Source organism: Aaosphaeria arxii, assembly GCF_010015735.1.
Source record: "Aaosphaeria arxii CBS 175.79 unplaced genomic scaffold BU24scaffold_5, whole genome shotgun sequence".
NCBI classification, from domain to species: domain Eukaryota; kingdom Fungi; phylum Ascomycota; class Dothideomycetes; order Pleosporales; genus Aaosphaeria; species Aaosphaeria arxii.
This window is the reverse complement of record NW_022983478.1, coordinates 2,044,976-2,069,412: the sequence shown is the minus strand read 5'-3', so window position 1 is coordinate 2,069,412 and position 24,437 is coordinate 2,044,976. Positions and strand designations below refer to the sequence as shown.

General features: G+C 48.7%; 10 protein-coding genes across 10 annotated transcripts; 4 read left to right on the top strand and 6 right to left on the bottom strand.

The window, feature by feature from the left end:
• Positions 1-834: 834 nt before the first annotated feature.
• Positions 835-3,028, bottom strand: BU24DRAFT_493390 (tyrosyl-DNA phosphodiesterase domain-containing protein). The gene is made up of 2 exons (XM_033533961.1): positions 1,886-3,028; positions 835-1,834 (listed from the first exon to the last, which is right to left on the bottom strand). Exons 1-2 carry the CDS (start codon positions 2,986-2,988, stop codon positions 1,123-1,125), a joined length of 1,815 nt encoding a protein of 604 aa, XP_033383221.1. The 5' UTR covers positions 2,989-3,028; the 3' UTR covers positions 835-1,122.
• Positions 3,029-3,310: 282 nt separating this feature from the next.
• On the bottom strand, positions 3,311-4,082 carry BU24DRAFT_423779 (ubiquitin related modifier 1). The gene is made up of 3 exons (XM_033528342.1): positions 3,999-4,082; positions 3,780-3,944; positions 3,311-3,729 (listed from the first exon to the last, which is right to left on the bottom strand). Exons 1-3 carry the CDS (start codon positions 4,046-4,048, stop codon positions 3,612-3,614), a joined length of 333 nt encoding a protein of 110 aa, XP_033383220.1. The 5' UTR covers positions 4,049-4,082; the 3' UTR covers positions 3,311-3,611.
• Positions 4,083-4,234: 152 nt separating this feature from the next.
• BU24DRAFT_393095 (RNA polymeras-like protein II Elongator subunit) lies at positions 4,235-7,064 on the top strand (the record flags this gene model as incomplete). Its single annotated transcript, XM_033525185.1, has 2 exons — positions 4,235-4,363; positions 4,420-7,064. 2 exons carry the CDS (start codon positions 4,235-4,237, stop codon positions 6,676-6,678), a joined length of 2,388 nt encoding a protein of 795 aa, XP_033383219.1. The 3' UTR covers positions 6,679-7,064.
• A 600-nt stretch (positions 7,065-7,664) lies between these two features.
• BU24DRAFT_371693 (general substrate transporter) lies at positions 7,665-9,979 on the bottom strand. Its single transcript, XM_033524478.1, has 4 exons — positions 9,521-9,979; positions 9,282-9,459; positions 8,430-9,194; positions 7,665-8,371 (listed from the first exon to the last, which is right to left on the bottom strand). The coding sequence occupies exons 1-4, from the start codon at positions 9,569-9,571 to the stop codon at positions 7,752-7,754; spliced, it is 1,614 nt and encodes a 537-aa protein (XP_033383218.1). The 5' UTR covers positions 9,572-9,979; the 3' UTR covers positions 7,665-7,751.
• Positions 9,980-10,270: 291 nt separating this feature from the next.
• On the top strand, positions 10,271-11,690 carry BU24DRAFT_371689 (aldolase). Its single transcript, XM_033524477.1, has 2 exons — positions 10,271-11,234; positions 11,370-11,690. Exons 1-2 carry the CDS (start codon positions 10,518-10,520, stop codon positions 11,628-11,630), a joined length of 978 nt encoding a protein of 325 aa, XP_033383217.1. The 5' UTR covers positions 10,271-10,517; the 3' UTR covers positions 11,631-11,690.
• A 166-nt stretch (positions 11,691-11,856) lies between these two features.
• Positions 11,857-13,547, bottom strand: BU24DRAFT_348934 (uncharacterized protein; the record flags this gene model as incomplete). Its single annotated transcript, XM_033523585.1, has 2 exons — positions 11,857-12,768; positions 12,867-13,547. The coding sequence occupies 2 exons, from the start codon at positions 13,545-13,547 to the stop codon at positions 11,857-11,859; spliced, it is 1,593 nt and encodes a 530-aa protein (XP_033383216.1).
• A 1,033-nt stretch (positions 13,548-14,580) lies between these two features.
• BU24DRAFT_371685 (NAD(P)-binding protein) lies at positions 14,581-16,228 on the bottom strand. Its single transcript, XM_033524476.1, has 3 exons — positions 15,453-16,228; positions 15,226-15,397; positions 14,581-15,167 (listed from the first exon to the last, which is right to left on the bottom strand). Exons 1-3 carry the CDS (start codon positions 15,777-15,779, stop codon positions 14,599-14,601), a joined length of 1,068 nt encoding a protein of 355 aa, XP_033383215.1. The 5' UTR covers positions 15,780-16,228; the 3' UTR covers positions 14,581-14,598.
• A 1,032-nt stretch (positions 16,229-17,260) lies between these two features.
• BU24DRAFT_463619 (uncharacterized protein) lies at positions 17,261-19,535 on the top strand (the record flags this gene model as incomplete). The annotated part of the gene is made up of 5 exons (XM_033532144.1): positions 17,261-17,357; positions 17,511-17,699; positions 17,806-18,623; positions 18,675-19,069; positions 19,127-19,535. The coding sequence occupies 5 exons, from the start codon at positions 17,261-17,263 to the stop codon at positions 19,533-19,535; spliced, it is 1,908 nt and encodes a 635-aa protein (XP_033383214.1).
• A 151-nt stretch (positions 19,536-19,686) lies between these two features.
• On the bottom strand, positions 19,687-21,795 carry BU24DRAFT_393078 (cytochrome P450 reductase 2; the record flags this gene model as incomplete). Its single annotated transcript, XM_033525184.1, has 1 exon — positions 19,687-21,795. One exon carries the CDS (start codon positions 21,793-21,795, stop codon positions 19,687-19,689), a length of 2,109 nt encoding a protein of 702 aa, XP_033383213.1.
• Positions 21,796-22,497: 702 nt separating this feature from the next.
• BU24DRAFT_371677 (cytochrome P450 monooxygenase) lies at positions 22,498-24,237 on the top strand (the record flags this gene model as incomplete). The annotated part of the gene is made up of 1 exon (XM_033524475.1): positions 22,498-24,237. One exon carries the CDS (start codon positions 22,498-22,500, stop codon positions 24,082-24,084), a length of 1,587 nt encoding a protein of 528 aa, XP_033383212.1. The 3' UTR covers positions 24,085-24,237.
• Between the last annotated feature and the right edge of the window lie 200 nt (positions 24,238-24,437).

Below are 24,437 nucleotides of genomic sequence, written 5' to 3'. Positions count from 1 at the left end.
GAACGGTCAGGTACCTAGGTAGCCAGGATTATTGACCAAAAGTAGGTTATGATGATCATTATTCTTGTCAGCAGGTCGATTCTACTTGCACTTGGAAATTCCATCATAATTGACATGGCATGAGATGTTTATTTCATCTATGGAGTATCTAGACATTCAATGCTTACTTCGTCCGTAGTATTTACCTAGGCTCCCTATGGACCTAGACGGTAGATATGCTTAAATCAACAAGATTATAGAAATATAGTAATAGTTATAATGAAGATACTGTGCAAAATGAAAACAGAAGAAACACAGTTCTACGTTCATACACAGTTTCGAGAAATGACCTCAGTTGGGAACATTCGCTATACTCGCAGGGAGGTCATGGAGATGATGGAGTTAACTATGGGGGGACGGCGAACGGCAATGGCCGAGTCACCGACGACCCTCCTTGACCCTCCATTCACCCTCCTTTTTGCCCTTTTTGCTCGCGGCTTTGTGGAATCACGGAGTCTTCGTAGTGGCCGTACACCTTCTGGCACCCGTTTTAACTTTCCCACCCTCCGCCGCGTCTTGTCCGCCTCCATCTCTCGAGACTTACAGGCACTTCTCGGGTATCCCCACCTCTCGCATCCTTTACCACCTAGCTATGTACGACTCACGAGCAGATGCCTACCTGTACGTACACGTACTCATCGTACACTGACCTTGTAACCTTGTTCCAATACATCAACCTCTCCATCCTTCATTCCGTGTTCCGGCCAGCCCCCTGGGCCCTAAATAATTGCCCAATCCCATGCCCCCCAATACGCACCTCATAGACTCATAGTTAGTCGAGGCTTTCACATGCATCATCATCCATCCTTCCACCAGGATCATCGTATTTTCCGGTACCGGATACGCTGTGGCTGCACTGCCAGGCCAGCTGCCCTACCGTCTACCAGTGCCACAACCGCTCCGTGTGTATATAGCTCACATCAAAATCATCATCGTCTGAACCTCGCAAATCCTGTTTCCATAGTCATTAATGCATGCGGTCCTTGCCGACCTCCTTGGTTGCATTTATTCAAGATCCACGACACATTTTTAAATGCCATCAGTAGAATGTCGGTGCCTAATTATATACATACATCATATGTCCTAGTCCCGATAGAACCAGGGCTGTTTGTTCCCGTTTCCATACTCTTCTCCCGGATACTCAAACGGTATCTCTACCGTGCCCTCAAACACACTCATCGGCGGGACCTCCCCGGGCCCTAGCTTGACCTTCTCTAGCCTCTCTGCAGGTACCGGAACCACGACCCCTGCCTCCCAGTTGCGAATGCTCACCTTTCCTTCTTTTCCCGTCTTCAGCAGCCTTCGCGATCCCCACGCGGATTCAGACAGGTTCGCAGAGCCGACGTACACCCAGGCCACCCCTTTTCCGTTCTTCTTGCGCCCACGAGCCAGCAGCATCTTGTTGTGAGAGAGGACACCCGGTCTCGTCGACTTGTACTCTCGCATGCACCTCTTGGGGAACACATCGTTGAGGTAGTCCCGACGGCTCAAGGTTATTACTCCGCCGCAGTCAGGTCCGCCAGTACTGTTGTTCACAGTGCTCTGGCTTGGAAAGTATATACGTATCCGATCCAGAAAATCGGTTGGTTCTTTACCAGCCCCATCGCCGCGTGTGTCAACGCCTCGGGCGGCTTGGTAGAGTCGGAGCAAGAATGCGGGCTTGATTGCGCCAAGAGACGATGCCGCATAGTCAAGCTCAATGTCTTCTACATCATCCAATCCCAGCTGCCTCAGGGCTCTCGATAGTCCTGCGAGCCCAGTGCGATCAGAGTATTCCCCAGTAAGAGGTCCAGGGCTAGGGATCTGGTTAGCTTTTGGTAAACCGTAGAGAAATAGTTCAACTGACATGGAGTGGACCATTGCAATGTCTTTGGCCCCGTCATAGTCGAACTTTCGTAGTCCTTCTGTTGCAACCCTGCCGAGCTCCTGTGCGCTTGCAAATTCCATCAGATCTGCCCCGAAAGGAGTCAATTCGTCTCGCGAACAAACCCCTCCGTCTGCTCTGCGTGGCAGGTCGATGAGGAAGACAGAATTTTCTAGAACGGCGGGTTGCCATGAATTCCCTGTCTCTCCCCAATCCACCTTCATCATATTAGCCGTTGATAGCACGATTCTCAGGTGGGTGTCGTGGAAGAGCAACATCAGTTTACTGTGCATATTCTGAGCCTGCCCCTCCAATGAAGGAAAAGACAGCTTGAAGTTGGGTATTTTGGCATCGTCGACTTCAGCCAAAAGCTTTTGTCGGAGATCTTCGCCCTTTGCGCTCATAATCCAGATCTGCTTGATTCTTTCAGGCGGAATTTTACTAAAGACCCATTCGTTTTCTGGTTGAAACGCACTAATGACAACGATGTTGAGAGTAGATGCTTGGAAGACTTCCTCGATTGTGATATCGCTCTTCCGTGGATGTTTGACCGCCCAAGTACGCTTTATGGTACCCCGTGGGTACTGAAGAGCACTCCCAGTTCCTACAATCTTCGGATGAGACTCATTAGAAGGCTGCTGTCCGCCATGTAGAACGGCTTCCTTTTTCGAGGAACGCTCTGGTGAGATGCTGCGTTTGCGTTTCCCTAACCTTGCGAGCCTCTCTTGTTCCATGGCCTTGCGGTCCAGTCCTAGTATACCGAACGGGGCTTTGGGTTTTGGGTCAGCAGTTGGCTTTGCTCCTACGTTTTCTTTAGAGGGCTCCTTGTCCTGTGATGGTGCAGCGTACGTGGACTGGGACGCGAGAGAGTTGACATCGAGACTTGAGGAGTGAGCAGACTCAGCGGCCTCTCCCTTTCCCATCGACAGTGCCATGGCAAGTCGTAATTGTTCGTCTTCATCGTCATCATCATCATCCAGAACGATGATATCTTTTGGTGGCGGTGTTTCACTGCTTTGAACATCCTGTAGCGACAAGGCAATCGCGCGTCTGAGATCCTCATCATCGTCGTTTGAAATATCCATGGGTTCGACTATAGCGTTGAAATTAGTGAGTTGATGGTGCACTCAACGCGACGAGCTCAATGGTTGGTGACGTGCAAGGTGAACGCTGACGCGTAGGCACGTGCGGTTCTTGGCATGCAATGGCTGAAGGAATTCGCCTTCTAAGGTCACTCCTTGTTCTGTCTTAATTGGCACCTAGATGTCAAAAAGCCGGGCCAATAGATTGATTTGATTATGTCTATAGTACGGAGTAATAGTTCATCAAAATCGTGAACAAGGCATTGCTTATTGATGATGGTAAATGCGGAAATTTATACTTAGCACTCACTGGTCTTTTGATAATCTTTGCAGTGAAACGTGTTGTTTGTTACGTTTAACTTGTGATTGAAGGGCACCAATTTCTAATTACTCGATACTCTTGAAGTCTAGATGGAGTCCATGTGACGAATCTCCAAAGTAGTGTTTACCTACAGCTTTCCAACATCCTTCGCAGACAGCACCTGAAGCACCTGTAAGCACAGCTTTTTGGAGGGTGTTCATCTCATGTAAATTAGGGCACTGTATAGAATAGCCAACTGGAACGGCTATGTAGACCTGCTTGGGTTTTCGAGGCATCAATTTCAGCTTTTCTATGCAGCAAGAGCCTATCCCCCATGCAGCGTCGAGACAAACAAAATATTGTCGTTTGCCTGCAACTCATACTGGTCTTCTCCCTCGAGTTCCCAGTCCGCATCGTTGATGAGAACGAGTATTCCAGGTCGCCTGAGAACGATGTTAGCTAGAGTCATATGGACTTATAGGTGTTGAATTACACCGTGCCGTCCAGAACGAACAAATCTTTTCTGGGGTCCTTCATCGTAGTCTCACAAAGATACCGGACCAGATATGCAATGTTTGAGGTCGCGCCATTCTCGTCCCTGCTCGGTAATGCTAACGACAATTTGCGTTCATTGTCGAAGAGCAACTCCAGGCCGCCACTGGCTTTGGTGTCAGATCTGCTCAAAGCGCGTGTCGAATCATGGATCTACTACCTGAACTCCACCGTAATACTTACGGTCTTTTCATCAGTGATTCCCGACATTTAATTGGTTGGACGGTTCACGCTGCGTTGGTTCACTTCTCAAACATGCCAAAATCATCGAGACTTTGATGACACTGCTGAGATTCGCGCTAGTACTAACAAGGAAAAGTAGCCGAGCCTACGTAGAAGTTTTGGCCATGACGGACATCTACCGGAACGTCTTTTCCATGATATACAAAAGAGATAATGGGATTTACATCCGAGTTCATCTCCATCGGAGGAAATAGAAACCCTGCTGCGGCTGACTGGGATACCAATGGCTCGGGGCTCCTCGCGTATGGGGCTGACAACAGTATCGCACTGTGGGACCCCTCAGTAAGGCACAGTGAACAAACGTGCAAGAATGACGAAAGAGATCTAACAGTGTGTAGGACAATGAACTCCACGGCGTTCGATCGCTCTTAAGCGGTCATACCAAGGCTGTCAACGCTGTCAAATTCTATCCCACAGGCCCTAACGACATCTCAATTATCATCAGCGGCTCTTCAGATCATACCATTCGAATATGGAAAAGCAACCCTGAAGACAAGTTCGATTTCGAATTGGTGAAGACTGTCTCCGAACATGGAAATGCCGTTACTCGTATAGCGACATTAGCAAACTCCAATCTTTTCGCAACAGGGTCATCTGACGGCACCGTCAAACTATGGAAGCTCATCCAACAAAATGACTTCGCCACCATTGATCTTGAGCTGCTTCAGACAATCAATCTATCGCCGAAGTATTTCCCTCTGGCACTTGCTCTTGCGAAACTAGACGAGTCATCTGATATCCTGGCTGTTGCTGGCACCAAGACCTCAATTCAGATCTACGTGTCTCGGAACCGGAGCTTCGAACTTGCTGCTACACTTACAGGCCACGAGGGATGGATACGTGCACTAGAATTTACACATGAAAATAATTCACCGGAAAGCGACCTGATTCTTGCATCGGCTAGTCAAGACAAATATATACGTCTCTGGCGTATTCACAGAGGCGAAGATTTACCCGCTGCCAGTTCCGCACTCAACGATCCTGCACTAGGTGCATTGGGAAAGTCACTGTCGAACAAGGCGCATAGGCTGCAGACAGAAACAGCCAAATATTCCATCACGTTCGAAGCTTTGCTACTTGGTCATGAAGACTGGATATACACTGCGTCATGGCTCCACAGGGGACAAACATTGCAACTACTCACTACTTCCGAAGACAATTCGATAGCCATATGGGAGTCCGATCCCACGTCTGGTGTTTGGATCTGTTCCACGAGGCTGGGCGAAATCAGTGCTCAGAAAGGATCTACCACTGCGACGGGAAGTGCGGGTGGGTTCTGGATTGGGTTATGGTCACCCGAAGGAAACACGGTTGTCTCATTGGGACGTACCGGTAGCTGGAGGAGATGGACCTTTGCGTCTAACGAACAAATGTGGATTCAACAAGTGGCTATAACAGGCCATGTAAGAGAGGTCAAGGGCATATGCTGGGCGAGAAACGGGTCATATCTACTATCTACGAGCTCTGACCAGACCACGCGACTCTTTGCGGAGTGGAAGCGAGACGAAGTTCTCTCTTGGCATGAGTTCTCACGGCCACAGATTCATGGATACGATTTGAATTGCGTGGACTCTATTACCGACTCGCAATTCGTTTCTGGAGCAGATGAGAAGCTTCTTCGAGTCTTCGATGAACCTAAAGGCGTTGCTACAATGTTGAACTCCTTGTGTGGTATTGAAACGTCCAACCTGGAACTCCCTGATGCCGCCAATATACCTGTTCTTGGCCTCTCGAACAAGGCGATACAAGCTGTTGAGGACGATGCGCCAACAGAAGCAACCGATGGGGACGAAAGAGAGGCAGTCGATCCCGCATCGATAATGCGGAAATCGACTCTTGATATTAAGCATCCGCCATTTGAAGACCATCTTGCTCGACACTTGCTCTGGCCGGAAACTGAAAAGCTTTACGGGCATGGTTATGAAATCTCGACAGTGGCAACGAGTAACAATGGCAAGCTAGTGGCTACAGCATGTCGAGCAAGCTCCACGGATCATGCTGTGATCAGGCTATATGACTCCGCAGAGTGGCTCGAGATCAAGCCTTCGCTCAAAGCGCACTCACTCACTGTCACTGGAATGCAATTCTCGAATGATGACAAGTACCTTCTCAGCGTGGGCAGAGATCGTCAGTGGGTCATCTGGGCACGCGATTCGGAGGGTGTCTACAGTTTAGCACTGTCTAATCCCAAGGGACACTCTCGAATGATATTGGGCGGTTCTTGGGCGCCTCTAGAACGGACCTTTCTCACCGCTGGCCGCGATAAGTCAGTGAAGATTTGGCAGTTCACTGACCAAGAGGCACTTGTCAAGGCCACAATATCGGCATCTTCTCCGGTGACTGCAGTGACATGCTGCAATGAGCTGTTGGATGGCCGCTTGTTGTTTGCCTACGGGACGGAGGCTGGTGAGGTCGGGATAGGTTTGACATCGCCGAGCTCGATAGAAGAGGTACAGGTCAGCACGATCTCGGTCAAGTCAAGCCCGGCGAGGACCATAAATCAGCTCGCCTGGCGACCTTTGCGCAACGGAGGGCAGCAACAACTAGCCGTTGCGAGCGATGATGGGTCACTGCGTATTTTCAATGTACATCCATGAACCTGAAACCATTTGAATCATTGCTTGAGCTTGAACCGGGGCACCAGTCAGTTATTGGGATGAAAACGTGCAATCCGGCTGCCGATGGGAGCAGGGTGGCCTTCGTGTTAGTACCTCACCTTGTCTTCGTCCTGGACATAGGTCTCTTCTTCAGGTCTCTTATACCGAAGCCACGCTTGGCTCGAGAAGTAGAGTTAATTGATTTAGACCGACCACCCATGAAGTCAGAACCTAACACACATAATCGGCACGATCGGCGTGGATTCTATCTATGTTCAAGATTGTTTCGAATGAGGGACATTAATCGAAGCAGCTGATGGTACGAATTCCCGAACTTTGAAATAAGGGGGTCCATAGTCAATATTATTGTAGCCAAAGTTGCCAGTGTATGAGGATTCATACTATAATTACCTATGGAAAAATGTACGCATACGCTCGAAATCAAATACTGCAAGCAATGTTTTTGATGAAATGATGCTAATTGAGCATATCGCAGATGAAGGGTGGCTTCATGAATATTACTTGAGGATCGTCCGCCATGAGTCCGACATTGAACGTACACGCATGGCACGGAAATCGCCCCAGTAGCAGTGCAATATGAACGCTCTATTGAAGTCAATAGTCTACGAAGTATAGATGGTTGCTTACATTATTAAAAAAAATTTGAACAGTGTGAAACTCTCCCTCGCCCTCGCAACAGCACTCTTCACAGAACTATTTAGCTTGCTGAATATCATTCGCTCATGTATCTATACTTACGCATAGGCTAGTGATGATTAGAACGGTTGGCGAATTCTTCATCTCGGGAATCATGTTACTGAGCCTGAATAATCGAGATAGGCGGCACTACGTTCAAAGCCCAGATAGCGAAGCCATCTGACTTCTTGAAGCAGCCACTATCAAGCTATTGGATTTACAGAAATGAGATGACTTTATTGTTCTGAAGAGTTCAAAATAGCGCGCTACGCTTATGATAGATAAAGTATCTGTATTATGCATTTGTAGCTAATGGAAGAAGATTCCGATCTCGGACTATATATCACCGTGCAGACATGTCTTGGAGTCGACTAAGTCTAGACAGCCTCCTTACGACTGACATCGACTTTCACGTCCTTTTCGTGATCCTTGTCACTCGAATCGTCTCCTGACACTTTATTGGGTACTGCCCCAGGAACTGTCTGGCGTTCGAAACCGAAAAGATGATCCATCTGATCCATACGAAGGCCCTTCGTCTCATGGATAAAGAAGTACGCATACACGCTCGCACAGACGAGACATGAAGCAAAGAAGATGTAGACACCATAGCCCATGCTAGTGTACATGCTAGGCAGAGCACGAGTTACGACATATGTCCATAGCCAGACACTCATTCCAGCAAAGGGACCCGAAATCGAGCGTAGGGAGGATGGGAATATTTCCGCGGAGATAATCCATGGCAGGCCATTGGCGCCGAATGACCAAGTGGCACCAAAGATCATGACCATGGCGGTGGCTGCCTTTCCTCCTGCAACGGTAGAAGGTGATTGTTTGACATCTACGTTGGGCTTTCCAATGGCAATGTAAGCTGCAAGATAATACTGGCAGAAGGCGCATGCAAGAGAAGAGACGATCCAAGGCCACTTTCGTCCAAACGCATCGATAAAGAAGGTGAAGAAAATGATGGATCCGACTGCTTTAATGATACCGTATACTCCTGTCATCAGTAATTAGTGACTAGCTCTAGCTTTTTTTTGTGAACCACAGAAACTCACCTGTCCAAAGAGTAACATCTGTAAGACCAATGGATCGGAAGATGGTAGGAGAGTAGTAGTTGATGGCGGCCGCGCCCGACCAGGCCTGCCACATGAACATGAGGAAGACAAGTAGGAATCGATTACGCATGCCCTTCATCGAACTTTCTTTCAAGGCCCCCCTCACGATATCCTTGAAAGATGCAGTCTGGTTTCCGGTGAGGTTGAGACGCTCCTTCGCAATTTCATTCTTGACGAAGTGGACGTCTTCGGCGATGTAAGGGTGGTCCTCAGGTAGGTTTCGCAAGAAGCTGTAAACAGCATAAGCTTCATCGTCGCGGCCACGCTTGAGAAGCCAGGTTGGTGATTCCTTAAGGATGGGGATCATCATCGCCAGAAGGCCGGCAGGGATCAATTGCACAGCCATGGGAATACGCCAGGCGATGGACTTATTTGGGTCGATATTGTGAACGATTCCGTAATTGATCCAGAAGCCTATGACAGCGCCGGTCTGATAGAAGGATTCAAAGAATCCAGTGAGGCGACCACGAATCGCTGGGGGTGATATTTCCGCAATGTATATGGGCGACACCGCTGCGATGCCACCAACGCCCAGGCCAGTGAGAAGTCTTCCGGCATATACCAAACCGAGCTGATGTGTGGGAACTGTACATAGAACAGCACCCACAAGGAAGATTACGTCCGCGATAATGACGGTCATTCGTCGACCAAGCAGCTCGAGGGATGGGTACATAAAGAGAGCTCCGAAAAAGCCACCAGCCGAATCTACTTAGGTGTTAGCACACGCTTGTGTCGTTTACATTTTGTTAGAATGCAAAGCCCACACATAGTGGGTTGCAGGAATGGACGTACATATCGATGTTAGATTACTAGAGACATCGTTTCGTTGCTGCTTGGTCATACTAACGAGTCCGAAATCGCGCTGAAAGCTCTTTTGGGTAATCGTTGTGCCAATGAAAGCCGAGTCGTAGCCGTAAGCCAGTACTCCCATAGAGATAACTAGAGCGGACATATACACTCTCCAGTTATACTATGTGCTCATTAGTATATGTCTGGATTGGAGGCGATATAGCGATTAACTGCAGACTTACAACTTCTGGAGGCGTGGGCCTATCCTCCTTTGCACGAGCGAAACCCGTCATGATGAAAGTGTTGGGATAGATTGAGGGTATTCGTAGATATCCGTCTGAGTCTCAATATGTGTGGCGACTTTGAAAGTAATCTGTGTCGGGCCTCAGAGACCTTTTAACTTGCTTTCTTCTCCGCAAGTCCCTTCAGACCAAGGAAGCATATGATGCGATGTGAATCGCGAGAAGAAACGCCAGAGCCGACCACTGGCGTCGGATGGCCGAAAAATGGGATAGGGCGAATCGTAACCGGCAATGCTAGAGCGCCTCGCGAGACCAGAAACGACTTCACGTCCTCACGCGATGGGGGCGTTAGCAGTTCCAAAGGCTGGGGAGTTGGCTGGTGGCGCGAAGTTCAGGCACCCCGGATCGGCGTGAATAAAAGAAAACACCATTTGAACATGACTGTGGAGAAACCTGCGGGGATGAACGGGGAAGCAGCATGGTCATCGCATGGGAATGGAGCTTAGCTGGGGTTAGAACCGAAATATGGTCGGCTGTCGCTACACCGTCGCTACGCCGTTGCTGTCTGCTCGCCTACGCTAAACTGTCCTTGAATCATCATGAGATAGAAAATCTGGACGAAGGGGAATAGATCATCTCTTAGCGCTGCCGACGACACTTCAGCAACCCCCAACGTAGCGACTCAGGCACTTCCAGCCGAGCCAGCGTTCTCATGGACGAGTATCACTAGTCCCTCTGCTGTCTACAAACACCCGACATACTGAGCATTGTCTAACTATGACAGCACTATGCACTGTAAACGCGGCATCTGATCGGCCCTCTCGGAACTGCGTCGGAATGCCTATGGGTTTAAGCACGCAGGACACGATAGTCAAAAAGAGCGTGTTCCCACCATGCCATATTCCCAGTGTACTTAATTTTGCTATTGACCGGGCCTTGTAACCATTACACTCTGTTTCAGTCTACATCTTTCAATTGTGCCAGAGGATTATCCAACATGCCTTCCAACGAAGTATTGGCCAACGGCTCGAATGCCTCCAGATACTCCTTCCCCCCGGGGATCCACGTTCCGTCATTGACCTTTTTCGGAAATGACAAAGGTCAAGAAATTGACTGGGAGGTACAGGAGAAGCATTTCGAGTTTGTGATCTCCAACGGCGTCCATGGTGTTGTCATTGCTGGAACCAACGGCGAAGCAGCAACCCTTTCTTCATCCGAGAAGGCGCAACTTGTTCAAACTTGCCGCAAAACTGCTCAACGACTTGGAAAGTCGAGTCTTCCTATAACAATTGGTGGAGTCGCGGGTTGCACTCGCGATGCTATTCGGCAGACTGTCGAGGCCAAAGAGGCCGGTGCTGATGCATTCCTCGCTTTGGTGCCTTCCTACTTCCATTTCGCCATGGATCAGACTGCCATTATTGAATTCTTCCAAGAATTAGCTGATTCGAGTCCGGTGCCAATCCTGATTTACAACTTCCCAGGAGTCGTTGCTGGCTTGGACGTAAATTCGGAGGCTCTAGATATCCTCGGAAAGCATTCCAATATTGTCGGGGTCAAGCTCACATGCGGTGGTATCGCAAAAGTCTCAAGAGTGTCGGCTTCATTCGACACCTCGAAATTCTGCGCTCTGGCGGGCCAGAGTGACTGGCTTATTCCTGCAATGAGTGTCGGTGGCACTGGCTGCATTACAGGCGTGGCCAACCTCTATCCGAAGGTATGCATATCTGATCTTTGTTGCTCACATACTTGGTGTATTTTTTTGTCACATTTCGGGTTTCAATCTGTTCATCTGATCGATCCATATACTGCTCTCACGGCTTTTGAAGACTTTGCTAAGATTCATCTCTAGACATGCGTCCAGTTGTACAATCTTTACGAAAGCGGCAAGCTTGCCGAGGCATCTGCCTTACAGATAAAGCTCTCCGTCACCGAATGGGGTTTTGGAAAGGGTGGCATAAATGGAACAAAGTGGGTCGTCGCGAAGAAGAGAGGATATCCTGAGACGAGTTCTGATTGCCGGAAACCGTATCCTCGATTCACAAGCCAAGAAAAGCGTGAATGGATATTGAAACAGGTATCAGGTTTGGATGAAATTGAGTCTTCCTTGTAGGGTTGGCAAATTAAATCGTCGCATCACCACATTTATAGGCGGAAAATATTGTATTGTTAGAAAGCCTGGGACGTGAACTTGGAGTGATGTTATTCACATTGAACATTAGAGCGAGGACAATAAATAGAATCCTTGTCAAGAATGAGCGACCGTCACAATTCGGTGCTAAAAGAAGTTCGCGAGAATCTGCATACATTCGAATGGATTCGCACCGCATGCATGAGACTCATACAATCGCAAAATGGTGGGTCTTTGCAAAATGCTCCTGACTGACCGATCGCACGTCCATTCTTCGCTTTCCTTCATCTTGACGGCGTTGGACTTCCTCGAGGAGATCGGCGGTTGCTTTTGCATTTGTTGCAATACCTTCAAGTCCTCTAATGGTGGCCAATATCCACCTTCGTTCATCCAGATTATCCTCTTCGCAGCCCCACATCAGTAGCGGCCACAGCACATTTACAGGCAGTGACTCGTCCGTACCAGCCATAAGATGCGACAGTTTCTTGATGTTTTCGATCGCTGAGTTGACGTCCTTAGTCTTCGGGTACTGCACATATGCTACGCGATGTAGGTGCAGGAAGGAGGCGTAATAGTTGGCCAAATAAGTTCGAAAGCTCCGGGTCAGGGCGGCTGCAAGATTCTTTGCTAAATGCTTCTCTGTAAGGTTGCCGGCAACTGCATGATCCATCAAGGCAGGCCTCTGGCCGTACAATGCGTGCAAGTCTTGGGATATCTGGGCAGCCAAAGCCATGACCTCAGTTTCATCCTGTACAGTACCACGGCTTCGATGCCATGGGTCAATTCTTGTGATGCGGCCAACGAATGACTGAACCTTTTGGTAGAACACAATGCCTGGATGATACAACACATCGAATAGTATTTCCTCTATCTCAGTGTCGAGTGTTTCGGGTTCTGAAGCCGGATTGGCGGCTGGAGACGCATCAAACAGTGACTCATCCGTATCGGCCAGAAAGAGTCCCTCACCGCCCGCAGTGGATACTGCACGGGCATCCAGTAGTCGAAGCCATGAGATGAGGCGTCTCTCAGGAATAGTGAATGATTCTTTGTTGGTATTCTGGATCAAACTGTATGCCTCCCGAAGGTTTGCATGTGCGCGCGGAAGAGTCTCCGTAAGAAGCTACCCAAAACGTCAGTCCTGGCACGAAATACATCTTCTTCCATGGTAGCAGGTAGATGGCAAAATGAAATTGAAAGTATCCCAGGGTAATAACTTACATCTGTATACGTGAGGAGAAAGAGGGCGGCTAGGATATGCTTTAGATTATCTTTAGATTTTCCCTCCACATCCTCATTCCTCTTATGCAAAAGGCTGGAAAGTTGCCTAGCCGCCTTATCGTACAGAGATCTCCAGTCACGTGTAGTTGTCACAGTCACCATTCCACTCCGCCGCATCTGCATAGCAGCAAATGCCATGATGGCGCCACGAACAAGCGGTGACTCTGTAGCCATTGATCCAAAGAATGCACGGGTTGATGCCCACTTTGGACCGATCTCCACTGGTGTGAGAATGGGTGGCATCAACATGCCCAAGAAGGTGTTGACGAGTAGCTCCTCGTCATTGGAAGTATTTGGTCCGCCTTCGGTAGAGAATGGAGATGTCGATGCTGGGTCTGGGTGCTGCAGACCCCGGTCAGGAATCGAGCTTACACTACCGGAATGCATTCTCGAGAACTGTTGCTCCCCTGCCCACTGGTCGTTGGTGCTAGACTGATTTTGCTGATGAATTGGATGTGGAACAATCTCCAATGGTGCCGCATTGCCTACGGCCATCGCAGGATCGGATGGCCAGGAGTTGGGGCTTAACAACATTGCCTCATCCCAGGTGCCCATACCCAGGGGCCCAGAGAAGTCAAAGAAGGCATTACCACTCGCACCTAAACCGTCCCAAGCTTGCATCCCGGGATGGGCATTGGAGTGCTGCTGTTGAGTTGTGGTGAATTGGGGCTGGGAACTTGCTGCCTCGGAATGACTTCGAGCAACCGGTACCCGATTCCACGTGCAATCCAAATTCAGCCTTTCGCAATGGGCGCAACGGGGACGCCTCTCATTACATCTGACTTTTCTTCGCCTATGGTATGATCAGCTGTGTTCGAGTAGGGGTGAACTTTGAGAACACATGAGGATAGAACTGATTTACCGACAAGCATTGCAGCCGTTTTTGGACCTTGCTGGACGCGGTTGTCCAGTTGGTTCAATAGATGACGAAGGAGTTGATGGTGTTGGCTTTTCTTGAGTGGACATAGAGATTTATGCGACTCATCGATGGGCGTGTCGGTCGCAATCTGTGAGAGCCGGCCTGGGACCGGTCGATTTACAGGAGTTGAGTCGAGACAGCAAGCGCAAACTCGTGTAGAAATCGTGTCGGGAGATGCTCCTACCGACGTGAAAGCGCGGGGATTGGGGACACGGATGGATCACGTGACTATTATGGATCCAGCAAGATTCAAATAATACTTGCTGATATCTTCGCCTTTTAGGTATTCGAATCCGGGTATTCATCATTTTTTCTGTTATGCTTCGATTTTAGTTCGTACTCTCCATGTGTTTTTCGGCTGAACAGATCAATACTTCATACACAAGCGATCAACGCTGGAGCATTGAATATGCGCCAAAGCCATTCCAGCTTTGACTACATAGATTGCTGGAAAACACCTACAGATCATTTGCATCTAGACATAGAATTAAGAAACTAGAGTCATTCTAAGTGGTTTCTTTTTCCAATTACGGTTCTGGCTCGATGCACAATCAAACTTCGGGACATTTCAGGTGAAGTATCTGTAGAAGGTACATAGCCAGGTAAGTTATGGACCCAACAGTATCTTGAAACCAAGGAAGTCAGCAAGTCCTCCATGCATATAATAATGACTACCTTTTTCTGAGTTCTGGAAATCATGTATGAATTTTATGTACATCTATCTAAATTGTTGTTCTACTCTGCGCAATCTCCTTATAGGCTTGCCTTCTCAACCCGCCTTCCTGTCTCATCGAAATGAATTTGCTTGCCAGAGACCAGAGCCTCCTGAAGCCATGCACCGATTTCGACAGCCTTGACTGCATTCCTGAGCTTCATAGGAAGAGGTGTATCGTCAAGGCACGCGGCGGCAAATTCATTTGCCTCACGCACGAAGGCCATCTCGAACCTTCCGTAATAATGTGCAGGAATCTCCCTGGTAATACCGCCAGCATGGTAGTAATTGACAAGGTTGTTCTGAGGGTTGAGATTGACGCTGAGCTTGCCCTCCGTACCGATGATCTCGGTCACATCCTCCTGGCCGTGTGCCATCATGCGAGAGCAGTAGTAGTGGGCGATCTTTCCGTTCCAGAACTCAACAATGCCTACTGCGTTGTCATAGTCCTTGTGTTGCTTGAGGCCCGGCTGGACGGCTACCACACCATGGGCAGAGATAGACTTGGGCACGATATCATCTCCGAAGAACCAAAGGGTCAAATCGATGTCATGGACAGCCATGTCGACAAAGACACCGCCAGACCAGGCAGCATACTCGACAAAGAAGCCTGATGTTAATCAGCATCGTCGTGTAAAATTGTAGTTTAGTGTGGAATACATGCTCACCGGAGGGATCATGCTTATCGCAAGTTTGGGACCTCAAGATTGTTGGTCGTCCGATGAGGCCTTGCTCGGCCTTGTTGAAGGCATCACGGTAGCTGTCGTCAAATCGGCGCGAGAAGCCGCACATGACCTTCAGATGTGGTCGTTTCTTCGCGGCCTCAACAACTTCGCGACACTTTATGAAAGGTTAGAAGGGATTTTTACCAGGATCGCTGCAGGGGGAGCCATACAATCTCGATGCTGGTGGAGAGAGGCTTCTCGCACAAGACATGTAAGTTCTTCTCCATAGCTTTGATGGCTTCTTCCGCATGCACAGAGGTTGCAGTGCCGATAACAACGGCATCAAGCGCAGTGTGCTCAAGCATTTTATCATAGTCGTCGTAGAGGGTCACACCAAAGGGCTCGAGATGTTGCTTGCCCCATTGCAATTCTTTCGGGTCAGGCGTGAAAGCAGCGACAAGCTCGGCTCGGGGGGTGCGGTTGAGGAAGTTGAGAGCATGGCGGTGACCCATACGGCCAAGGCCAGCTGCTGCGATTCTGAGTTTACGTGGTGCCATTGTGCAAGGTAGAAATCGGTTTAAGACGTGGTGAGAAGGAAGGCCTGGAGAATGCGATGGGTGAGAAGAGAAGAGAAGGCTGGATTGATTGAGACATGTTGGGGCCTGCTGCAACTTTGGATATTTATTCAATTGTGTGAAAGACTATGGAGGTTTTAATTGTTATTCGGAGGAGGTTTTCGCACAGAGAAACATTGTGCTAGATGGCATTCTGTTGGTGGTTTTGGTACATCTCGGAGGAGGTTTTTGCACGGGGTAAGCGTGTGGGGAGCAACCAACGCCTGGACCATACTCATGGCCGGCAATGGGGGGGCGATCGTGGGGTATTCAGGCACATATCCATTGGCAGTGCCTTGGTTTAAGAACGTAAGAAAGTGTCAGATGACTGCGCTAGGCGTTTGATTCATGCTCGGAGGAGGTTTTTGCAGTTGTTTGATGAAATCTTCAACCGAGGACGCTCTCCATTTTTTGTTGGTTGCCGATTATCGCGGTGTCGGCCACTATTCCCTCAAAGATAGTTGACTAGTCAGTTAACTGCGCATCTTGCTTACGATTCGTATACGGAATACGTAGTAGTATGTGCGACCGGTATTTTCTTGTAGTGTGAGGGTTGAACTGGACTTGTGCCTACTGACCGAATCCACTCAGAAGTCAGAGATGGTGATTACCTCCGATCTGTGCAATGCTATTCATCGTTCTTCGTACAAGTAATGAGTTCCTAGTACTTGATTGTCTTTGGAAGCAAGAACAAAGAGCAATATCACTCAGACGCAGCATGAAAATGAGACTGCGAAGAACAATCGCAACAATGTACATTGACAGTGGCGAAGATAAACGCCAAAAAGTACAACGGCGAAAGGAAACGATGCTTCGGCCCTTTTCGATGATCTATACCGGTTATAGTCCGCTACCCACTTCCATTTCCAGTAGACTAAGGAGATGAGGCTTGGGCACTATTGAGTAGTGCGTGGGACTAAGAATAAGAAGTAGCAACATGCGGCGTTGACTGCCATGACTGGAATGACACCAGACGTTCTCCATCCGGATACTATTACTCCATTGGCTACCTACCCATTCAAGGAATCGATGTGAGGAAACAATGTACGAGTGATACTTGTAATAGTTCAGGTTACGTTCATGCTAGAACAAAATAGCAGATAGCGTGGCCCCGTGGGTAATGGAATGGGCGAGTGCTTGGTCAACCAATTCCCCCCTCCATGAGGTGGCCAGTCTTGGTTCCAGTGACAGTGTAATTGCACGGACTACGCTACAGGACTCCTACGAGTAGTAGTAATGTCCTTTGATGGATTCGACAAAATGCCATGAGCCAGCCAACCAAACCATTTCCCTTTCATCGGGTGCCGTCCCCAGACCATCAGCCTCCACGACCCCAGAAAGCGGGGGAAGTGTCGCGTAGTAGCCGTGGTAGCTTACTAGCCAAACACATCCTTTTCATCGCCCTTATAATAATAATAATGAAAATGGATGGATTCTCCGCATTTCACCTCTCCTGCTCCATGCTCATCAGTCCACCTCAGGTGAGCTTCTCTTCGAAACTATGCGACAGCGTAGCGGCTGGTCAGTCTTCCCTCCGATCGCTCATGTTCATATCTTCCATCAATGCTGAAACATCGTATAGCAAGGCCTGTCGTGAACGTCATATCAAATGTCAGACCAACAACCCCCCGCTACCCCATGGGGTCGTGATCCAGTACTGAACCAGTTACACAGGCGTCAAGCTCCGAGATTCAGAAAAGTGTAAATATTGCTCGGAACGAAGCCGGACCTGCATCAGGGCCAATGCCTTTCGCTTCCGACCCGTGACTTCGGTCAAGTTCAACGCGGGCGAAGAGGTCGGGTCTGCCGAACAATCTCTCGAGTTCCAAAGGAGCCAGACTTGGGTCGACATTCCCAGCGCCTGTGGGTTTTCCTTTTCCCATCCCTCAATACTGTGATTGTATCTGCTAGTACCCCTGGCACTACGCACCCAATGCACTCAGTCCTGTATCCGCTGACTAACGTTCAGTACGATTTATATCTCCAAATACGGAAGGGGATGACGAGGATCTAGAGTTGGAGCCAAATGTATCGAAAGTAGCAGATGAAGACCCAACTGCCTCTGAGCCTGTGGGTCAATCAAGTATAGACTGGGATCCATCTGTTGAGGACCTTCGACTTGACAGCACGGATGCTTCGACTTACACATTCGCGCATCGATCATCAACCTCAGTCGATCTCCATGCCCTCCACAGGACAGACTCCCACAATTCTGGAATGTCGCATGACCCCCCTGCTTTGATCAATTCTCCTTCCGACATTGCTTCCATTTCCACCCCGATCAACAAGGTCTTAGAAAGTACTCTTCATGGTCTGACTTCACTAAACCCAACCAAACTCGATGAGACCAGCCCACTACCAACCTTCTCAAATCCACACTCCATAACAGAGCATAGCCAGAGTTCCATCATCCAGTCACCACCCACACACGACACTACCATCTCGCCATTCTCCAGTACCGCATTTTCCCCACATACATCTCTTAATCTACGCTGGCCCGTAAAGAGCACCCACGAAGCTCGTCTTTTCCATCATTTCCTCGTGCACTGTACCCCTTGGATAGACGTTTGTGATGCAAAGTATCACTTTGGTAAGGAGGTACCTAAACGTGCAGCTCAGTTTCCGGTCATTCTTAATGGTATTCTTGGTCTTGCTTCGCGCCATCTCTGGCTCCTAGAGAAGGTCCCTACCGACTTATCTCAACCTTACATCGACAATTGCCTCCAGGCGCTCATTGTAGCTCTAGAAGATCCTCTTGCCCATTGGGATGAAAACTTCCTCGTGGCTGTAAGTCTCTTCTTACTCCCAACTTACGGATAGTATTGATATTTGATGTAGGTAATCCTGCTACGGCTTCATGAAGAAATGGGCGAGTCTGATGAGCTGTGCCATCATTTTGGAACTGCACGGATTCTCAACAGTATTTCGTCATTCGCTGCAGACGGCGGCTTACGCGAATCGGCCTCTTGGGTTTCTCTTCGCCAACACATCTACGTGTCGCTCACGAGCCAGCAACCTTTGAACTTATCCCTGGATAATTATCGCCACTCAGCCGTCTTCCGCGACTTTGATGACGAGTCTTGGACAAATCGCATTATTTTCCAATTCGCCGTTGTCCTACAACATGTATTCGAGGAGAGTCAAGGTCAATTGATCACCAGGGACAAGTGGATGGAATTGAATGCCGATGTTGACGAGTGGGAGAGAACAAAACCTTGGACATTTTCAGCTTTGTACGTATATTGACCGACACAACCGACACAAGTACATCATTAACCACTTATACATAGGTTCATGGAGCCCGACGCCGGGAAAGAATTCAGTGGACGCTGGCCTGCGCTCCCTACTCCCCAAGGCGTAGTTGCAATTGGTTTACAGTATTACCACCTTTGCAAGATAATCCTCGCTATCTACTCTCCACACGCGTCGCTCGTAGGTCTAGCGGGTGTGCGCTCCAGGCGACAGACGGACGCTGCCATTCGCAAGCATATACGAATTGTTATCGGCTATGGTGTCAGCAATTCTCATTGTGGCAATGCAATGTTTCAGGGAAGTCACATTCTGAGCGCATGCGGTGCCTATGTGGTGGACAAGGATGAACAAGCGGCTTGTATTAAATACCTTCAAGGCCTACAGCACCACATAGGTTGGAGAACCGATAAGGTCGTTCTCGATCTACAGGAACAATGGTCCAATTGATCTTATTTTATAACATCTATATCGGAATCGTCTGTGATACATCATGTTTACTTGTGAGAATTGAGATGATATGTTGACATTGTCGGAATGTCAAGCTGAGGCATATATTTTAGTCTAACAAGTGTCTATTTCTAAATATTCAAAGGCACCTCTAACCCCAGACATCAGCTTTCCATTTGCCGCGCTTCTTTAATGCATCAGTCCACGCTTTTACCTCCGATTCACCGGAGCCGCTGGCTACCTTTGCATCTTCAAGCTTTCGGTCGACCTCACGTGCCATGCTAGCCTTGCCGCAAATATACATGTTAGCTCCCGCATCCAACATCTCCAAGACTCGTGTGCTGTTCTCCGCCACTCGATCCTGAACATACACCTTTTTGTTGCCGTCCCTTGAGAAGGCAGTTACGATCTCTAGCCGGTCTCCCAGTTGAGTTTGGAATTTCTCGAGCTCGTCGCGATAGATATAGTCTGATTCTGCACTCCGACATCCGAAGAAGACGAGCATGTGACCCACGGGCTTGCCCAATGCGTGTAATTTAGCACGCTCGGCAATGAATGCACGGAACGGGGCAAATCCGGTTCCCGCACTGATGAGAACGAGAGGCGTGGAAGAGGTCAATGGGAGCTTGAATTTTGACTTCCTTACATGGGCATATAGTCTTCCACCTTCGCTCTCGGGAGATTCTTGAAGGCTGTAGGAGGGCGATGGTCCCGAAGCATTGTTTGGTAGCTTTGTTGCTGAGAGCAGATAATTCGATGCCAATCCGTGAATGACGGACTCTGGTGATAGATTATGGTTGACGACAAGAGCGGTGACAGCAATACGACGAGGTGATATGACTGAGCTGGAAGAAATGGAGTAGTAACGTGGTTGTAACGGAAGCAGAGTATCCAGGACGAAAGAGAGCGGCAGCGAATTCCAGACGTGACCAGGTCCGACGAGCTGCAACAAGCGAGCAAAGTTGAGGTGGGTACTTGCTGCAAGCTGGGCATAACGGTCCCTATCCTGGCCATAGTATAAAAGCTTAGACTTGACGTCTGGCGATGCGGCGAACTCGGCGATATCTACGAATGTCTTGCGGGGCACAGGAGCGCAGATTTCGAGATGATGGCGGAAGGCAGCCTCCAGAGTAGTGAGCGGAGGAAGCTTGTTCTTGCATGAACCATCCAAAGCTGTGATCTTAACAGTCTCCTGCCTACGTGCGGTGAGACCTAGGACTTCGAAGAGCCGATTGACTTCTTGGTCGGGGTTGGTGGGCCATATGCCAATGTGATCACCGGTCTTGTACCCCAATTCGTGATGTCCGAGGTCCAACTCTAGGTGTATGCAGTTGCGATCTCCTGCGGTGAAAAGCTCGCGGGCATTCCGAATCGGCAAAGAGGCGATGCTCGAGTTCAGGTTCGACTTTTGGTGTGTTACAGAAGTAGTTGACTCATGAGGCTCCTCGCCTGTCGTGAATGAGACCTCAATCGAGGGTTCATATTTGATTGGCCTCTCCGCATAGCCCATCTTTCGGAAAAGGGCGAAGACATCGTCTTTCCAAGCCTGGAAGTCCTCCTCTGTTCCGCCAGTTGCATCGTCCGCCCTTCCACGTGGAATTAGAGCTGTCGCACCGGTTGCATCGAGTGCATCTGCTACTACATCAAGCACGCGGTTGTAGTACTTGTAATTGCTATTCCCGAGCCCAAATGCCAGGTAGCGGAGATTGCTCAGTGATTTCTCATTATCCTTTATTGACTTGATCCAGTCCCACAAGCCCGTAGTGTTATCGCTTGGATCTCCTTCGCCATAGGTGCTGAGAAGGAATATCGCGAAATGGTTCTGGGAGATGGAGCTGATTGATTCTGGTTCGAAATCTGATAGATCGGCGACAAGAGCGTTGATGCCAAATCTACTTGAGCATTCTCGACCCAACGCCTCAGCAAAGCGCTCTGAGGTGCCCGATTGTGAACCCCAGAAGATGACACATTGATATTTGCCTTCCTCTAGGCGCTGCGAAACATCCCTGGATGTCTCTGTGCGTTTATGCGATGTATTTCCCCCCTCTTGCTGCGGGCGCTCGAACCAGACGTTGTGATAGGGATCCGGCTTATCCCATACGCGTCCCCGCGAGAGATATCCGAAGGCAGATAAAAGGAACAATAAGACAGCTACTCGATCTGTGACTGTCTGTGGCTTCAATGCCTGTACCAAGGATTGCGCAGATTGATCCTGCAAAGTCTGAAGGAAAGGGTGGAGAGATGATGCCAGGTCGGCCATCGAAGTATCGAATCTCGCCATGATGAATATGTACAACTCCTGGGGATATGGTAACAATTCGATATAGACGGGTTCCAAATCCCAAGGACAGTTGAGCAATCCCAAGTCTCAAGAGTAAAGTAGAAGTTCAGTGAATATTAGCAGCTCAAGTCCGGGATGCACGACTTTTATTGTACAATGGGTGTCGCATGCGAGATCACTTTCCAGGAACTGCACTTCTGAGTTTGAATATTCAATACCTTAATGTGGTTATAACGGATTTCGTATCTATATTTGCAAAGACCTTACGGAGTACGAGTAGTAAGGCCCAGTATCACGTTGATTGCTACCCAGGTGCTCAACGGAGACTACGAATCTCTCAATCTAGAAATATTATCAAAGAGCCCCTCTCTACGTAATCGTCTATAGTCTCGCAAAGATCTACAACCCGAAATACCCCACACTCCATACTTGGATTTCCTCCACTGTTCCCCACCAAATATGTGAGTAGAACTAACTAAAATAGGCTCGTTTCCCCATTCAGACACACAATTCTGGTCAAGATAATTTCCATCCTAGGCTTCCCAACTCGATGGACCATCGTAGAAATCCGTAATATGTGAACGAAAGATACAAGATTAAAAGACCGGCTTTCTACATCTACGTGACATTCATTCCAACAGCATTCCAACATTGTCAACTCGTCACACGAAGCCATCAATCATGTTCGTGTCAACACCTTATGCTGCAGCTCTTGGAGCCTGCTTGCTTGTTTACTTCGTTGTGTTTCCGGTTATTGTTTATTTCCGCGATGCTAAGGGCCTTCGACGTTATCCCAACATGCATCCTCTGTCGGGAATATCAAATATCCCCTTCATGATAGTAGCACACAGTCACGCCCGCTCATCATACCTCGCCAAGTTGCACAAAACTCACCCAGTGATTCGAACCGGTCCAAGTTCATTGTCATATGGAGATGTCCGTGCAATCAAGGACATCTACGGACATAACACTCCCTGCACCAAGGACCAGACTTATATCGCCGGAGCTGGAACTCATTACCATCTTGCCGACGTCGTGAACAAGCACGATCATCAGAGAAAGAGGAAGGTACTCAGTGCTGCATACGCTATCAAGAACCTTGAAGGATGGGAACATAAGGTTGCAGATAAAACACTACGCATGTTGAAGCATTTTGACACATGTTGCACCAAGCCGTTGGCTAAGGGTGCGATCCCGAAACCGGAAGACGTCAACCTCGACTATCGAGCTTGGACCAACTTCTTCTCCCTCGACGCTATCGCAGACATTGGTATTTCCGAGAAGCTGGGCTTCCTTGACCAAGGAAACGACAGCATCCAGGGTCGCCGCACAGATGGTACAACGTATGATTGTAATCTCCGCGAATGTCTTTATGGAAGCAATATCAAGCAGTCTTTGCTTTTGTACTCATATCAGAGCTACCCTTTACTCAACAAACTATCGAACGTCATTCCATACTACGGTCGGATGGGGAAGCTCGCCACAAAGTGGGATGGGATTCCAACCGAGCTCGCACATCGCCGACTACAACGCTATCGTGCAGGAGAGAAGTTGGACGACTTCTTCCAAGCCTTGATGGAAGATAAAAATGGCCACCCCAATAACCTAGAATGGGGTGAAATTGTTGCGGAGATCAACATTATGATGAACGCAGGCAGCGTTACCACGGCGATTGCGATGACAAACGTTCTATACCAACTTTTGAAGAACCCCACTGCCATGCAGAAGGTCGTTGAAGAGATCGATGCTGCTCTGGAAGACGATGAGGAGGAAGACGAGAGCGGAGTGATCAGTCATGACAAAGTCAAACATCTACCGTATTTGCGGGCCTGCATTGACGAATCCTTGCGACTGTTTCCACCAACTCCTCAAAATCTCGGTCGTGAAACACCTCCTGATGGCACAAACATCCTTGGAGATTACATTCCAGGAGGCGTTTCTGTCTCTATGTCGGCGCTCGTTGCTCACCGCTGCGAAAGAACCTTCCCACAAGCAGATCAGTACATCCCTGAACGGTGGTTGGGTGAAGAAGGCAAAGCGCTTCAGCCATACTTCATCACATTCTCTGCAGGAGCACGTGGCTGCATTGGTCGAAATATCTCCTATCTCGAACAGACGGTCGTGTTGGCAAGCGTCTTGAAGAGATATGGGTTTGCTCTTAGCAAACCTGACTTTGAGCTGAAACGATGCGAGGGCATGAATTGGTTGCTTGAAGATATGCCTGTCAAGATTTGGAGAAGGGAATCAACAAATAATACAACCGTTTGAGCGTTGCAACGAAGATAAACTCGGCATATGGACGAACTTATTGCGTGTATGAGGAACAGCATCAGGAGAATAGCATCAGGGGAACAGCATTGGCGGCGTTTCGGGCCAGATGAGGGCATATCTTTCCCAGTGCAGACTATTTGGCGGGACTAGCATTGTGATATAGAATCTAAATGAATTATTCCATTTACACATGAATCTGTTGCTTCTTGCCTGCATCAATAACACCTACAGTTATCTCATCTATGATTTCCGGCTACATGCCTTCGCTTTTCATGTTTTTTTGATCTAGACAAGGCGTGGTATGTAAACAGTGGCGTGCATTTTTCCTCAAAAGGTTCATGATGACCACT

What these genes read in the sequence shown, in the direction of transcription:
- BU24DRAFT_493390 (XM_033533961.1), bottom strand. Translation starts at nt 2,988, where the DNA reads ATGGATATTTCAAACGACGATGATGAGGATCTCAGACGCGCGATTGCC. An exon ending in ATTGCAATGGTCCACTCCAT is followed by an intron (nt 1,835 to 1,885) that starts GTCAGTTGAACT and finishes CCAGATCCCTAG; the next exon opens with CCCTGGACCTCTTACTGGGG.
- BU24DRAFT_371693 (XM_033524478.1), bottom strand. Translation starts at nt 9,571, where the DNA reads ATGACGGGTTTCGCTCGTGCAAAGGAGGATAGGCCCACGCCTCCAGAA. An exon ending in GGCCCACGCCTCCAGAAGTT is followed by an intron (nt 9,460 to 9,520) that starts GTAAGTCTGCAG and finishes ATGAGCACATAG; the next exon opens with TATAACTGGAGAGTGTATAT. An exon ending in TAGTAATCTAACATCGATAT is followed by an intron (nt 9,195 to 9,281) that starts GTACGTCCATTC and finishes ACACCTAAGTAG; the next exon opens with ATTCGGCTGGTGGCTTTTTC.
- BU24DRAFT_371689 (XM_033524477.1), top strand. Translation starts at nt 10,518, where the DNA reads ATGCCTTCCAACGAAGTATTGGCCAACGGCTCGAATGCCTCCAGATAC. An exon ending in TGGCCAACCTCTATCCGAAG is followed by an intron (nt 11,235 to 11,369) that starts GTATGCATATCT and finishes ATTCATCTCTAG; the next exon opens with ACATGCGTCCAGTTGTACAA.
- BU24DRAFT_371685 (XM_033524476.1), bottom strand. Translation starts at nt 15,779, where the DNA reads ATGGCACCACGTAAACTCAGAATCGCAGCAGCTGGCCTTGGCCGTATG. An exon ending in TCTCCACCAGCATCGAGATT is followed by an intron (nt 15,398 to 15,452) that starts GTATGGCTCCCC and finishes CCTTTCATAAAG; the next exon opens with TGTCGCGAAGTTGTTGAGGC. An exon ending in CGATAAGCATGATCCCTCCG is followed by an intron (nt 15,168 to 15,225) that starts GTGAGCATGTAT and finishes GATTAACATCAG; the next exon opens with GCTTCTTTGTCGAGTATGCT.
- BU24DRAFT_423779 (XM_033528342.1), bottom strand. Translation starts at nt 4,048, where the DNA reads ATGTCGGGAATCACTGATGAAAAGACCGTAAGTATTACGGTGGAGTTC. An exon ending in AGTATTACGGTGGAGTTCAG is followed by an intron (nt 3,945 to 3,998) that starts GTAGTAGATCCA and finishes CACCAAAGCCAG; the next exon opens with TGGCGGCCTGGAGTTGCTCT. An exon ending in TTCGTTCTGGACGGCACGGT is followed by an intron (nt 3,730 to 3,779) that starts GTAATTCAACAC and finishes CATCGTTCTCAG; the next exon opens with GCGACCTGGAATACTCGTTC.